The 16,408-nt window shown below is 37.6% G+C and overlaps 3 protein-coding genes across 3 annotated transcripts; all 3 read right to left on the reverse strand.

Moving 5' to 3' along the window:
- Window positions 1–4,117: 4,117 nt before the first annotated feature.
- On the reverse strand, window positions 4,118–9,030 carry LOC104718355 (multiple RNA-binding domain-containing protein 1). Its single transcript, XM_010436080.3, has 15 exons — window positions 8,602–9,030; window positions 8,352–8,459; window positions 8,103–8,217; window positions 7,298–8,022; window positions 7,065–7,196; window positions 6,833–6,922; window positions 6,617–6,734; window positions 6,197–6,520; window positions 6,045–6,109; window positions 5,732–5,876; window positions 5,313–5,417; window positions 5,135–5,236; window positions 4,881–5,054; window positions 4,532–4,666; window positions 4,118–4,419 (listed from the first exon to the last, which is right to left on the reverse strand). Coding segments are annotated over exons 1-15 (2,493 nt in total). The 5' UTR covers window positions 8,604–9,030; the 3' UTR covers window positions 4,118–4,266.
- Window positions 9,031–9,114: 84 nt separating this feature from the next.
- LOC104718356 (cyclin-T1-4) lies at window positions 9,115–13,519 on the reverse strand. The gene is made up of 8 exons (XM_019231302.2): window positions 13,379–13,519; window positions 12,767–12,868; window positions 12,407–12,654; window positions 11,662–11,743; window positions 11,140–11,274; window positions 10,717–10,892; window positions 10,477–10,628; window positions 9,115–10,357 (listed from the first exon to the last, which is right to left on the reverse strand). Exons 3-8 carry the CDS (start codon window positions 12,631–12,633, stop codon window positions 9,543–9,545), a joined length of 1,587 nt encoding a protein of 528 aa, XP_019086847.1. The 5' UTR covers window positions 12,634–12,654; window positions 12,767–12,868; window positions 13,379–13,519; the 3' UTR covers window positions 9,115–9,542.
- Window positions 13,520–13,680: 161 nt separating this feature from the next.
- On the reverse strand, window positions 13,681–15,740 carry LOC104718357 (uncharacterized). Its single transcript, XM_010436084.3, has 2 exons — window positions 15,486–15,740; window positions 13,681–15,033 (listed from the first exon to the last, which is right to left on the reverse strand). Exon 2 carries the CDS (start codon window positions 14,994–14,996, stop codon window positions 13,935–13,937), a length of 1,062 nt encoding a protein of 353 aa, XP_010434386.1. The 5' UTR covers window positions 14,997–15,033; window positions 15,486–15,740; the 3' UTR covers window positions 13,681–13,934.
- Window positions 15,741–16,408: the final 668 nt, after the last annotated feature.

The following is a 16,408-nucleotide window of genomic DNA, read 5'->3' on the forward strand; positions in this document are numbered from 1 at the left end:
TCTCCTTGTTTTTTATTATTTTTGGACAAGGATGGTTCGCTTGTGTATCACCTATCTGTATTTACTGCAGTCCTTCATCTAATGAAATTCACATGTTTTTCAAAAAAAAAGTTCTAGAACTCTAAAATGTTGTTGTTTTAAAAATTAACACAAACGTTTCCGACAAAAATGAGAGCAAGCCTTTATCATTTTGTGACATCGTCAAAAGAGGATTTTTGCTAACTGTTAAAAAGCCATGAATGTTTACTGATTGTTAAGGGGGTATATTCAACTTGACATTTTAAGTGATTTGTGTAAAAGTTACAAATCTTATGTTATTCAATCATGGATTTTAAAAAGTCTCATGAAATCCACTGTCATTCAACTGATGATTTAAAAATCTACTTTGAAATCCACTGTTATTCAAAACAGTTTGTGGATTTGGATTTTAATAAGTTTTAGGGATTCCGGAGGATTTTGGAGGATTTGTTTAGTTAAAAATACAGAAATACAAATCTCATGGTTTTAGATGGGATTTGAAAGAATTTTACCATAAATCATATCAACTTTCCTAAAATCTATCAAAATTCCAAATTTTCTAAATCCCATCAAATCTTCCAAAATCATTGTTTCAATACACCCCTCTAAGTTTTTTTTTTGTTTTTGATTATATAGTTACTCGTTACTGATTTTTGATTTTTGCTATAAATTTTAAAATAAATAAATAAAAAATGTAATACCACGAATTGTTTACTTGATTTTGGCTTTTTACATTTTAGATTTTGGATTTTGATTTTTAATATAGATATTAAAATTAATAAATTCAGCCCAGGCCCATAAGAGGCCCAACACAGGAATGGTTGATACTTGATTCTACTTTTCCCACTTATTTTGCTTTTATTTTAAAATAGGATTCACCCCCATTGTGTATTGGTACTTATCGGATATAGAATAGATCCGCTTCCCTTTTTTCTATGAATTGAATTGTTCCATTATTACTAACAGAATAGAACACATATTAATCCTTTCTCCGAAAAAAATTACCTAAAAAGGGGGGGTACGTAGCATAGTTTTTTCCAATGCAATAAAGTTACATAGTGTCTATTTTTCGTTGATAAAGGGGTATTTCCATGGGTTTGCCTTGGTATCGTGTTCATACTGTTGTATTGAATGATCCCGGTCGTTTACTTTCTGTTCATATAATGCATACTGCTCTAGTTGCTGGTTGGGCCGACTCGATGGCTCTATATGAATTAGCAGTTTTTGATCCCTCCGACCCCGTTCTTGATCCAATGTGGAGACAAGGTATGTTCGTTATACCTTTCATGACTCGTTTAGGAATAACCAATTCGTTGGGCGGTTGGAATATTACAGGAGGGACTATAACGAATCCGGGTCTTTGGAGATACGAAGGGGTAGCCGGAGCACATATCGTGTTTTCTGGCTTGTGCTTCTTGGCAGCTATTTGGCATTGGGTATATTGGGATCTAGAAATTTTTTGTGATGAACGTACAGGAAAACCTTCTTTGGATTTACCCAAGATTTTTGGAATTCATTTATTTCTTTCAGGAGTGGCTTGCTTCGGTTTTGGCGCATTTCATGTAACAGGATTATATGGTCCTGGAATATGGGTATCCGACCCTTATGGACTAACCGGAAAGGTCCAACCCGTAAACCTGGCGTGGGGCGTGGAGGGTTTTGACCCTTTTGTTCCGGGAGGAATAGCCTCTCATCATATTGCAGCAGGGACGTTGGGTATATTAGCGGGCCTATTCCATCTTAGTGTTCGTCCGCCTCAACGTCTATATAAAGGATTATATATGGGCAATATTGAAACCGTCCTTTCCAGTAGTATTGCTGCTGTCTTTTTTGCAGCTTTTATTGTTGCTGGAACTATGTGGTATGGTTCTGCAACTACTCCCATCGAATTATTTGGTCCTACTCGTTATCAATGGGATCAGGGATACTTTCAACAAGAAATATATCGACGAGTTAGTGCTGGACTGGCTGAAAATCAAAGTTTATCAGAAGCTTGGGCTAAAATTCCTGAAAAATTAGCTTTTTATGATTATATTGGTAATAATCCAGCAAAAGGGGGGTTATTCCGAGCGGGTTCAATGGACGATGGGGATGGAATAGCTGTTGGATGGTTAGGACACCCCGTCTTTAGAAATAAAGAAGGGCGTGAACTTTTTGTACGCCGTATGCCTACTTTTTTTGAAACATTTCCGGTTGTTTTGGTAGACGGAGACGGAATTGTTAGAGCCGACGTCCCATTTAGAAGGGCAGAATCAAAATATAGTGTCGAACAAGTAGGTGTAACTGTTGAGTTTTATGGTGGTGAGCTCAACGGAGTGAGTTATAGTGATCCCGCAACTGTGAAAAAATATGCTAGACGGGCTCAATTGGGTGAGATTTTTGAATTAGATCGTGCGACTTTGAAATCCCATGGTGTTTTTCGTAGCAGCCCAAGAGGTTGGTTTACGTTTGGACATGCTTCATTTGCTCTACTTTTCTTCTTTGGACACATTTGGCATGGTTCTAGAACCCTCTTCAGAGATGTTTTTGCTGGTATTGATCCAGATTTGGATGCTCAAGTGGAATTTGGGGCATTCCAAAAACTTGGAGATCCAACTACAAAACGACAAGCAGTCTGATGCAACATTGCTTTTTTTCTTCTAGTTTCTGTTTGCGATTTTATTTAATAGGTAGGGTACTGTAGGAATCTTTATTTAAATCGCTGCCGTTTCTTTGACTCTTTTTCTAGAGGGATACTCCCAAGTAAAAAAAAAACAGGTATGAAAGCTATAATTGTAAACCACGATCAAATTTATGGAAGCATTGGTTTATACATTTCTCTTAGTATCCACTTTAGGAATAATTTTTTTCGCTATTTTTTTTCAGGAACCACCTAAAATTTCAACTAAAAAATGAAATAATTTTTCATTATCTTCATTGACGTAATCAGCCTCCAAATATTTGGAGGCTGATTACGTCAACTAGTCCCCGTGTTCCTCGAATGGATCTCTTAGTTGTTGAGAGGGTTGCCCAAAGGCAGTATATAGAGCATACCCAGTAAAACTTACAAGTAACCCAGATATAAAGATGGCGACTAGGGTTGCTGTTTCCATTATTATAGAATTGAAAGACCACACTGGATCTATGCTAAGATCATTTATTTACAACGGAATGGTATACAAAGTCAACAGATGGTAATGAATACAAAATAAGATTTATGGCTACACAAACTGTTGAGGATAGTTCTAGATCTGGTCCAAGAAGCACTACTGTAGGGAAGTTATTGAAACCATTGAATTCCGAATATGGTAAAGTAGCTCCTGGATGGGGAACGACCCCTTTGATGGGTGTTGCAATGGCTCTATTTGCAGTATTCCTATCTATTATTTTGGAGATTTATAATTCTTCTGTTCTACTGGATGGAATTTCAGTTAATTAGACTGAGAAGAATCTTGAAGTTCTCGCTTTTAGCTCGATACAAAAAAGTAAAGTATGTAGGTTGATATTTGCGTTAGGGTTCATAGAGCGTCAGATGTGGGATTCTTGTTCTCGCGCCTTGTGTTGTCGGTTAGTCCGATTTGAAAAGTGTGTTTAAGACGTTACTTAGTTGTCATCAAGCAGTATGAAGCCAGCTATTCATAATGATTTAGATATTTTCATATGACCTTACTTATCCCACTTTCGATGTATGTTTGTTACTTTCTTATGTCAAAAGACTGATGTCTTCAAGTGTCAGTTAGTATCATTGATGTGTGTATGTTAACGTTCAATTGCGGCTTGCAAGGACAGAAGGGAAAATTTCGCTCTACATGATCCCTTGTGTGTCCCGGTACATATGCATCCTCATTGCATTAATACACATAGACTCTATATGTATCCTTAACGAGCCAAGGTTGTTAGCTCACAACCACAGTGATCAACAGTTTTGGATATCACTGCCTAGCCTAGTAGTCCCCGCTTATCAACCTTTTTCTTGATTGGTACAGCAAGAAGGCTACCGGAAGTAACAACCTGCAAGCTGCCAAAGATGCTGTGGATCGCCTTCAACTTCAACGTTTACATATTTTTGATCATCTTACTACTCGTTTTTTTGCTAATGTTATTCAGTCTTGTGAACTGATTCGTTTGAAAAGATTTATTCTATAATTAAACTCTGTGTTGAAAGAAGTATATTAAGACTAGAGAGCAAAAAATTTAAACCCATGGAGAACAATCACAGTAAGCGACTCATATAATAATAACACCAAAACTATAGAGAGGAAGGGTCTCCTACTCAGCTATTCTCTCAAACTTCATGCTGCTTTCATCAACAACTTTCGTTTTTTTCCTTCTCTTTGCATTATCGTTGTCTTGGTCCATCTTAGCAGCAGAACGCTTTCTGATCGCTTCCATGCTATTGTCATCTTTGGCCCACTCGAGCACCTGAAAAGAAGGGCAGAGATAGAAAGATGAGTCGAGAGATCGGATCCCAAGGATGCCAAATGAACAAACAGGCTTCAGAGATGAGACAAGAGTACTACAACACAAGACTTACCAAATGGCGTCCGTAGAAATGGGTGCTGGCCAATGCTCTTTTAGCATTTAAGGCTTCCTGCTTTGTCACGAATTCAACAAAAGCATAACCAGCATATTGCCCCATATTCTTCTTTGGAAGCCTCAGACTCTTTATCTGCATAAACAAGAATCAGGAATATTGTTAGATTCTTCTGAAAATATATTATCCAAATCCAACTTGTTTGCACATAATTTATCTACTGTTCCAATACAAAAAGAGTTAATGTTTCATCCCCTTGTAGTTTCTCTAACAAAAAGACCAAAACTTCAGCCATTGTACGAGAGAATGGCAGTATGTGTTCATTCTATATCTTGAGTTAAGTGTGTACCTGTCCGAATGGACTGAATAGCTGTTTTAGTTCATTCTTGGTTGCCTCAAAAGCTACATTTTTCACATGCAACTTTGTCGAAGTTTTGTCCTTGCCTGAATCTTTTCCAACCTTGTCACTCCGCTTGTTTTCGCAGAATCTCAAGCTCAAAGCATGCCTATCCAGAACAGTCCCCTGCCAAAGAAGAAAGTGTCACTGTATTTCATCAACTCCATTCAACTTTTAAGTTTCAAAGAGACTTAATTATTATATACCTGTAGATCTCTGTAGACACTGGTGGCTGTCTCTACAGAATCGAATTCTACAAAACCATAACCGCATGAAAGAGTCTTCCCATTCTTTACATGCTTTATAATCTGCTTATCATGGAAAATAAAAGATTAGCCTCACAATTTTGTACACATGATGTGTCAGTAATGAACAGGAACTTACCTTGACACTCAGAATCTTTCCCTGCTTCACCAGTCTAGTCAAATGCTTCTTCAGAGTCTCATCAGTTGTCTTGAAGCTCAGATTCTTAACATGAAGGACATTTGACTGAAAATATAATGCATTATTTAAAGGAAATGTTACGAACAGACCAATTTAAAAGATAGAACTATATTTGTCTACAAAATTGATCAGAAAACAGATAAATATAAACCCGATGAACATACTTATATAGTACCTCACTTGAAACTTACAAGATAGTACTAAACCCGTATATAGCGCCACAAGGTAAAATCTAATTTAGTTTCCTAAGCTAATCAAGATTTTCTCAATTACCTTTCAGTTCGGCTATAGCTCATATCCACTCCAAAAAAAAAACACATGATTTCATAACGGTTCACATCTATTATAACTGGACATACCTCAGTTACATCTGGATCGATTTCAACCTGCCGCTCCAAGCTGACTCTTCTCACATCATTTTCTCCAACATCATCACTCTTCTTTTCATTGTTATCGGACTCAAGAATATTTGCAGGAGCCCACTCCAGAAACAAGGGACCATCTCTGTAACAATAGGAAAAATGTGATGAAGCAGTTTGGTTTTGACTAGCATGATCATTTATCCCCAAGAAGCGCACTCTGGGGAAAGCCTAACGGATTTTAGACATTTTATACAGAAGTTGTTCTTCCACTCTTGGTTTAATAAACATTAAAGTTAATTTTAAAGCTTACATATAACGCTTGTATGCCATTCCCTTAATAGCTGCACGTGCCTCAGCCGGCTCAAGGAAAACAACCTGAAGGTCATGTGAGTAAGAGCAGGTTAGAAAGCAATTAACTATCTGTCCAATATATTGAAGTAGCACACATGGAAAGAAAAATACCAAGGCCATCGTCTTCGTCGGAGGGAGGACAATTTTGTCTAGACTTCCAAATTTTCCAAACATTTGAGCCAGTTCCTTTTCAGTGGAAGCAAATGGCAAATTCTTTACTAAGAGGATATGTTTGCTTCGGTTCTTCTCATCACCATTCCCTGTAGCAAATTCTTCCAAAGAGGTAACATTTACACCAGCTTTAGCAAAGGCTTCTTTTGTCTTCGCAATCACTTTTGTTTCTCCCAAAGCAAGGCGCACAGCAGGATCTTCAGCTTCACGGTCAAGTAACTCACTTTTGCTTACACCATACACCCTTACTATGTTTTCTAGAATCTACAACACAAGGGAAAAGTTAAAGAAACATGAAGCAACTAAAAGCCAGATTTAATAAACATTAACGGATGCATTCATTAAACAAGAAAACCGTACAGTATCGGGTCGCATGAATAAACTATTCCAAGCCTTTGTATTTCCACCAGCTTCCGATGCCTTTCTTTGTTCCTCTCTCTTTTGCTTGAATGTTTTTGGCAGGTTAGACGTGTCATTCCTGTTGAGAAGCGCCATGTTAAACAACTAATGGAAAATCTGGTTCACAAAAATATTACAAGTCGAAAGACCGAAGCTTAGAAAGGGTAGGCCACTGACAATTGTTTATCAGACGTTTCACGGTGCTTGGCTGGCAAAATATGCAACAACCGGCCCTGGAAAATTGAGTTATCTAATTCCTCCATTGCCCTGCATCACCATCAAATGTTTTATAATCTGAACTAACAGAGATCAACATAAGGCTACTTCTTGAAAAGCAATTACTAAGACCTCAAGGGGTCACCAACAGCAACAAAACTAACATGAGGCTAGTTTTTGACATGAATAATACCTTGCCGCACATTCCGGAATCGGGTAAAGGATGTAGGCAATTCCTTTGGACCTTTTCGTCTCCTTGTCAAGAACAAGATGGACTTCTGATATCTCACCAAATTCGCTAAAATGATCCATAAGCTCTTCTTCTCTATTGCATGAGATTATTGACAAGAATCAAAGATGTATAAGATTAATAACAGAAATCAGGGTATATAAAAAGAGCAGAAGATGAACAAGACAATCCCGTACGTTGCAGTGTAAGGCAGGTTACGGACGAAAAGGCGACCAGTGTCAAGAACATCATCACTGTCAGCTTTAAATTCTTGAGCCCCCTTGCCATCAGCTTCTACTTCCATGGCATCGCCATCATCATCTTTATCAACTCCATCAGCTTCAAAATTTCCATCAATAGGAAAATTACGAATATCAGCATCATGACCATCTTCACCAGCTTTACCATCATCATCCCCCACAAGATCATCATCACCAGCTTCATCTTCATCTTCACTACTCTCAGTTTCACTATCACTGTCCGAATCCGACAGATTTTTCTTAATCCTACTCTTGAAGTAGTCCATATCAGAAACATCATCAGTGGGAGCTACAGCGTTGCTCTCTTCAGTCTTTTCAGTATCAGATGATCTTTTAACATTGTTAGGCTCAGCACCATTGGAAACCATCGGCTCATCGGCCTTCTTCACCAAGACCTTCTCTTTAATGGTTTGTTCAGGGGCAGGGGGAATGGACACGTCATTGGACCAGATTTTCGACTTACCCCTCTGATGAACCTCAAGAAATTCCTGGAACTCAGGATCATCAACCTCAGGTTTCCTCTGTTTTCCTCCTTTAGCATTACCACTGTTTAAAAGTTCACTAGACGATTTTTCACAATCTTCATTAACTTTCTCTTCTTTCTTACGAGAAATACGACTCCATGGACGAGGAGCGTTCTCATCTCCGACTTTATGAGCAATCTATAAGCCAAAGGAGAATGAATCTAAATTACAGATTCAAACTAGTACACACAGGTGAAAACAGAGCGTCAAGTACAAACCTCAACAAATATACGAGAAGTATCAAGAAAAGACTTGTTGAAATACTTAATAGCTTCTTGAGCTTCTTGAGCACTACGATATCCAATAAAAGCAAATTGTCTACTCTTACCATCACTGCAAAGCAAAAAAACAGAAAAAACAGGAAAAAAAAACAGAGTGATTCAAATTAAACCAGTCAATAAAGGCACGAAATTTAGTTGTGAGAAGGCTCGAATTTGGATATAGTAGTAGTAGTAAGTAAGTAATACATGGAACGCATCAATTTGGCGTCAGTGATTTCTCCTTTCTGTGAAAAGACATCTCGAAGTTGATCCTCTTTCACATGTTTGGGCAAATTCTTAACGCATATCCTCGACCTGGATTTTTTATTCACAAAAAAAAAAAAAAAAAAAGAAGAAGAAGAAGAAGATGAGTTTCTAACATTGATTGATTTCTACGAAACCTCAGCTTAATAACCCCAAAAGAAAGAAGAGTTTATTTGAGAAACCCAATACTTACATTATTTGGTTTTGAAAGAGCTTGTTCTTGCAACTGTAGAATTGAAGGGGGAGTTTCCGAAACTAATATGATTCCAAGAGAAGAAACAGATGACCTTTTCTTTATTGTTGTTGTTCTAATTGATGAAATGTTTGCAAGAGTGTCGGAACGATATATATGATAGCGAGTTTAATCTGCCGCCGACGACGAGAGAGAGAGAGCAGCGCGAAGAAGAAGAGGAGAGAGGGTTTTTAGGTCTTTTGTTGTTTCTTCTTTAGGTCGTCGGCTTTAGATAATGAATAATAAACCGAACCAAATTCAGATTTTGAGTAACTTAACCAGTACATAAAATTTTGATTATTCAAAACTAGCAATTTTACATTTGTTTTGATTTTCTTACAGGTCTGTTTTGAATTTTGATTATACTAATCGGCGGCTCTTAATTTGACAAAAATCCGCCTAATTTTGTAGCTAACCGGACTGGTCACGAAGCTAACCGATACATTCAAAAACCAATAATGACAAAATCGGAAGTTGGGAAAGAGGTGGACTTTAATATTAATATAAAACAAAACTTACAAAATCACCTCGTTCCCTAATGTTATCAAAACAAAGTATTGACTTGGCTCTAAATAACTTCTGTCAAAAATTCTTGTCTTCCCTACATTATACAAAGGGAATGCAAACAATAGAGTTCCTTATATAGCCTATGGGATGGTCTCTCATGGATAGAAACCTGATTTAGTTTCTCAACTGTTGGATACAAGTGCCAAGAAACAGAAAAAGAAGATATAACCAACATCGTAAATACAACGAGCTTGTTTCGCACCATGGTTGGGATTCAAAGTTGCCAAATATCTCTTGTAGACCATGAGAAAGTAAAAACCAAAGAGAGATCATTTATACCTCTCTTGGGAGTGTCTTCTTGGCTATTGGTCGCCATGACTATGACTACTCCCTCCTCAGTTTGTCTTGTGACCTTCTTCAACATTCTCACTGTTATTGTGTCGCCTCTTTCCTTCTCCTAACTGTTTTTCACAGGGGCTTCCCATTTTTCTCTTACGGCTAGGCATTGTTGAAGAAACATCATCTACCATTTCACCTTCCTCAGTACTGCCCACCAAGTGCTTTCCATCAAGAATCTCGCCATGTTCTGTACCCATGTTATTAATTTCGGAGCTCTTGTTTTGTATATCTTTGTCATCCTCAACAGCTAGTTCAACGTCTTCCAGTTCTCTTTCGATCAAATCATCCTCATCCACCAAATCCTGTTTTCTCGTCCTTTCACCTTGGAACTTCTTAGCCTCTAATTTAGCCTTCCACTTATCTCTAAGCAATTTTAAGTCTTTTGGGGACTGGCTGACCGGGGCATCACTTTCACCTGTATCAACAACTCTAGATTTATCGTCTTCTGGAAGCTGTGCACCTGCTTTCTCTGGTTTTTCCTTCCCAGGTGCCTCAATTCCCGACCTAGCCTTATGTGCTGCATGATTTTCAGTACGCAGACTATCTTTCGTTTCTGTATCTCTTTCCCCCTTCTGCTCGGTAATGACACTACCTGCCTCACCACTCCCATTATCATTGCTCCGGTTTTGTGTAGCTTTTGACAAACCCCCGTGATTATCAGAATTTGAATGTTCATGAGTTGGACGTGCTGATATTGGCCTAGACCCAACATGATGCGCTGATCCTCCACCTACACTACTTTCGACTTCGCTTCCTTGAGATGCAGGAACACGGTTTTGCTCATACAGCTCAAGCATTTGGTTGCTAACGTCTGCAGTATACAAAAGGCAGTATCACTTAGCTTCAGATCCAAAATAAAGAATATAAGTCAAACAGAAAAAGTGAAAACAGTCTCATAAAAATAATTGATGATAAAGATAGTTCTCTCACCCTCCAGTTGTCGAGGTGTGACATCAAATTCTTGCCACCAAACCTTCTCTCCATCTGATGGTAATTTCACTTTAAGGAACTTCGCAGCAAGAAAAATTGCTCCCGCCGCAATGTGGTGAGGCTTAAATTGCAGGCAGAGTGACGTCCGCAGACTGCAAGCATCTTTTTATTGTATGAAGACGAAAATACAAGGCAGATAGATCTATCTGAAGCTTTCAAGGAAACAGACTTTTAACGTACCCATCGTTAACAAAATTCCATGCAACTTGGGCCAGAGCATTCTGTGCGACCTTAAATTTCTTTATCGCTTCTACAAGAGGTTTATACGGATGATGAACATTGAAATCAAACCCCAGCGTAGAAAGTACAATCTTTTCTCCACTAAGTATAAGCTCTTTTTGTTGCTCATATACTTCCTGCAATAGTGTAATAAGTTCAGTACAAAGAAGAGAAATAATAGAGAAGGTGAACAACACAGATGAGAGATCCAACAAAAAGGACAATTAGCCGAAGAGGATTGTTCACAAACAAGCAAATACAGTCCTAGGGTTCGTACAAAATTACTGTCATCGTGAAATAGAATATGCAAGAAAAAAGTGCAAATTCACTTTTACTAACTAAACAGGAAGCAATGGAGTAGAGAAGGTTCAGAAGTATTCGAACCTTTTGCTTGATCTTCTGTGCAGTAGTAGGATCCTTCTTGTGTATTATCTCATAGGAGACAACAATAACATCTTTTAACGGCCTTGGAGTTTCTTCAACTTTTCCAGCAAGGAACATGCAGACTGTAGCAATCGTCTGGGTGTGCAGGGAGAAAAACATGGAAAGAGGACTCAGTAACAATCTTAATACTGTTCTGCTCTAATCTCTAGACGGATAAATATGTACATATAACTAGATGCATTAATACCAAATAAACTTAGAGAACGCTTAATATATATCATGGCAAAAATCTTCAAAAGAAGTCAGTGTAAATTCATCTACTGCATCAGCTAGTTTTATATTTTAAGTAAACTGGCAGAGAGATGGAGACAATGAGTGTAAATAGACACCAAGGACAAGGAACCATCTCAACGCTACAAATTCATGCAAACAAGGCACCAGCAGACTGGCTCGAACAACAAAGAGTACGCCCATATCTATAAGTATATTCAACTACATCAGGTGCAAAGAAATTATACTCACCCTTCTGTCATTCCTAGCATGTGACTGGCGAATGAAGAATCGATGACAGAATATTATTGCTGTAGCTATTGTAACCTGAGGACTGTATAAGAAAAAATATATTAGCCACTTTCATTGAGAGAGCCAAAAGTGAAAGTGCTATCAATGCAGATGAAACCATGTCAATATGAAGACAATTCACACCGAGTACTGTGTTAACCACTATATACTAAATTTTGTATATAGTGGGATATGCAACCCAAGTGAACTCACCAGTTTCACCTTTTTGATGCCAATAGCTGTAACTCGATTATCATAACCTAACTGACTTCTACCCCATCAAATTCTATATAGTTTCAAATTTTTGATCCTACAAAACCTATAAGTCAAGTGTAATTGTTGGAGGATCTATCGTGTCCTAGACAAAGCCCGCAAGAAGTAATCAAATCGAAAAAGCACCAAAATCTAGATATATAACCCAAGATGAACCTATCAATTTCACGTTTTTGTTGCTAAATTGCCAATAACTTGACTATATTATTCAAGCTCAATATGATATCTATCTCTATGACATCAAGTTCTAACAATTTCAGAATTCGATCTTATGGAATCTACATGTACGGGGATCACTATAATACAATAAGCAAAATAGAGGCAGTTATCATGGTTGGAGAAACTATCATGTCCTAAACCAAGCTCGCAAGAAGTAATCAAATGGAAAATGCAACGCATAAAGCTGAAATATAGGTCAGAATATTCTACTTACACTTTCAATCGCATGCCTAAGTCCTGCAGAAAAGTACAGTATGACTTGCGGAGGTATGTTTCCTTCTTTAGGTCAATACTATCCAACCTCGACGGAGAGTTTTCTTCTATTTCTTTTCTTCCAAAATACCAGCGGGAAACCTCTTCCTGCTTTTCATTAGAATTCTTGGAGTAAGATGAAATGCCACTCTCCCCATATGAACAATCCCCAGCTAATACTCCAGCCATTGCTATCTTTCCAAACCAGTTCTAGTAAAAGCAGAAGAACCAATGAAACAAATGAATGAACAAAACAAATGAAAAGGTACAAATCTAAGAGATGTTAACTAATTTTGCTAAATACATGAGCTGAGATTTATACCTGGTCACGTTGTGTTCCCAGCAACTGAAGTTTGATACTAGCAAAGAGGGATCTTAATCTCTATCGTCAAAACTTAAAAAAAATGTAAGCTCTTTAGGGAATCTGAAAGAACAGGGTAACATTAACATAAGTCATTGAAGAATACTCAGTATAAATTGCATTAAAGGAAACACATTCACATATTCTAAATGAGAGCAAAGGCAATACAATGACATGAATCATGAAAGAACAAAAAAAAAAACTCCTTTGGCAGGAAAATAGTGTGACTTTAAGAATCATGTAAACGACCCAGTTCCTAACTAAGCCCACGCATTCAGAAAAAGGAAAAAAAAACACATTGAAATCGAAATCAATCGCCATAAAGCTAAATTAGAGAGAATCAAGCCAATTCTCCATGAAAATTTGAACTGAAAGATGCAAAAGTTGGTGAATCCGTCACAAACGAACGAGAAAACGTAGAGCAGATCTAAAAGATGCAAAAGTTTGTGAAAATCACCAAACCCGAAAGAAAATAAAAAACAAATTAAAAGAGAAAAGATGGAAAAATCGAGAAAACCAAACGGAAAACAAAAACCCAATCGGAAACAAATAACGAAATCGATAACTACGCACCAGATTATGGCTTCTTCGATGGCGAATTGAAGCTAAACGCGTAGAACAGCTGCGTTCGCAAACCCTAACCCTAGAGAAACGCGAGAAAGGAAAGAACCAAAAAAAAAGGAAGAAAGGGGAAAAAAATTTGGGATTTTTAACGAATATCCCGATTTACCACTGATATATGATTATGAGTTTATGACCCCAAGTAGAGACTAAATCTTATCTTTTAATTATTTTGGGGTTAAAGTGAAAACTATTGAGAATGAAGGGACGAGAAAAAAGGAAATACTTTTACCTAAAATTGGTAACGCGACAAATTTTAAGTGAACCAATTCCGGTCTAATTCGTTCGTAAACCGTAAATGAATTCGAACTAAACCAATTTATACATAGCATACAATTTTAACATCAAAAACAAAAAAAAGGTACATTTCATAGATTCAACATTGAAGATGACAGGAGGAAGAACTGATTTTGTTCCACTGTACGTTTTCCTTCCTTCCTATAGTCTAGATGCAAAAATATAACCCTAACCATAAAAAAAAAAAGCAGTGAATGTTAAACTTCTTACTTCACACCTTGATTCCATTACTTGCCTCTGCATAGTCATCTGTCCTAAGCTTCTTAAAAACCCTCTCTTCTACTTCAGAATTTGAAATTCCTCTTGTAGCTTCTTCTGGCTCCCTGACCTCTCTTTTCCCTCTTTCTTCTGCTTGATTTGCCACATTTCCGCTGTTGAAACTACCCACTGTTGATATAGAAGAGTCTTTCCTACTAGAAGAAGCACCATTTGTGTTCTTGTTTGTTGCTTGCTGTGCTTCCTCTTTCTCAGTTGGTGTTTTCTCTTTCTCAGTTGCCTTAAAAGTCCCACGGCAATTTCGACAAAGCACGGACTTGTTAAGAAAGAAGACCCTCACATACTCATATTCTGTCCTGCATTTGTTGCACATTGTCCAAAAGGTACTGACTTTTGAAGTGGGCTTATTGCTTCTAGATCTACCGCTAGAACTTGGCTGGTTTGGTGGTTGTTTCGGCTGGTTTGGTGGTTGTTTCGGCTGGTTTGGTGGCTGTTTCTGCTGATTTGGTGGCTGTTTAGGCTGATTTGGTGGCTGTTTAGGCTGATTTGGTGGCTGTTTAGGCTGATTTGGTGGCTGGTTAGGTGGTTGTTTAGGCTGGTTAGGTGGTTTCTTTGGTGGTTGTTTCTGCTTCCGACTCCTTCTCGGTTTAACTTCGTTCAACTTCCTTTTCTGATCATAAGCAATTCTTTTAACCTTATCAGATAATAAACACCAAGCAGCCAAAACAAGCTTAAACGCACCCTCTGCGCCTTCACACTTGTTCTTGTCAGGATGAAGCAAAAGAGCTAGCCTCTTATATTGTTTCTTCACTACTTCCTCATCAGCCAACGGATCAACACCAAGAATTCCATACCAATCAAGGTCTCCTCCAATGATTTTGTTTCCTGCTGAGATATAAACATCGATCAACATCATAACTTGTTTCAACCCATCAAGCTTTGGATACAAATTCTGAGCCTTGGCTGCTAGTTTTTTCGCCCCGTTGTAATCGTTCTCCGCAACTTTCTTCTTGGCAATATCCATTGCCTTTATAGCTTCCTCCTTGTTGCATTCCATGTCTTTTTGTTCTTCAAACGATTTTGCCACCTTGTCTCTACGGGAAAACCAATCCGATGATACAAAAGAAAAAGGATTCAGAAGAGTATAACACAGAAGCAAAACCACAATAAGTTACTTAGCCATAATCAATCACTAAGTTAAAAGCCAATTCTCTAAAGCCACAAGATTAATCAATCACAAACAAGTCTGAAGCAATCTAAACAGAGAAAAAGGATACACAACACCCATAAAAGAAGAATCTCTTGTAGACTAGTAACATCTTCGATTCAACTAGGCACAAAACCATACATGCAAATCACCAATTGAATAAGAAACAAGTCAGTGGCCCTAGATTTCTCAAGTTACTGTATCTAAATCTACAAATTCTCACACAAATGACAAACAGATTGTCAGAAATCAAACTGAATAAAAGAGTATTAGGGGATACACACAAAAAAAAAAAAAAAAGATCTTTGGGATTCTCGTGCGAAGGCAAAATCATCATACCAAATAAGTAAAAGTCGGATTTTGATGGAGACCCACTTATTAACCCATCCACATTCGCGGTTCAGTATCAGTAATAGTATCACAATAATACCCTAAAAGACGGTGGAGGCGACGAAATCTGAAATACGAAGAGACCACCGGTGTGTGCGTGTGAAGAAGAGTAAATTATGACCCGACGAAGCCAGGAATGATTTAGTTTACTTTCCGGTTCATAGAGAGAAAAAGAACTGAGGCAAAATTAAAATATTTTAGAAATGTAAGGATGGAAAAGAAACTATTACTTATTTTTTTCCCTCTCTCCCTTTCCCGCGCATTCTCCAAGTTCTTCCATGAAAATTTCAATTCATCACTTTACAAGATTGGTGATTTATTAAGCAACGATCGATCAACAATGCTAAAGTAAAACCTTGTGTTGCAAAATGCTAAAACACGAAATGTAATCCCTTATATATGCAATGTAAACAACAATTTTTCCTTATCATTCTTATTTTTAATTTCATACTAAACTACAGGTTTTGCAATATCATTCACCACTACTTTTTGATCTAAATGACTTGTAATTTTACACATATCACTCTTATCTTTTCTTATTCAATTAAAACTTGGATCATGGTTTCACACGGTTGTATCTATACCATACTACTACTAGTACTCTCCGTGAGACCGTGACACTTTTTGAACTCACTTGACTTTTGCTTTTGTTGTTGTTGTTACAATGATTCTCCCTGATAAGCTCTCTTCTACTGAAACCACTCTCTCAGACTCCTGCACCAGATATCAAATTTTGAAGTCATGCCTATCTTATGAGCCAGTGACCACCAACCTGAGCTTTAATTTGTCTCTCAAGGTTAAAAAGCAAGTATCTTGGGCTTTTTTTTCTTGGTACAATTAAGGGATCTTCTAGACTCAATCCATCAGGGCTG

Source organism: Camelina sativa, chromosome 10, assembly GCF_030686135.1.
Source record: "Camelina sativa cultivar CO46 ecotype springtype chromosome 10, ASM3068613v1".
Lineage (NCBI taxonomy): Eukaryota > Viridiplantae > Streptophyta > Magnoliopsida > Brassicales > Brassicaceae > Camelina > Camelina sativa.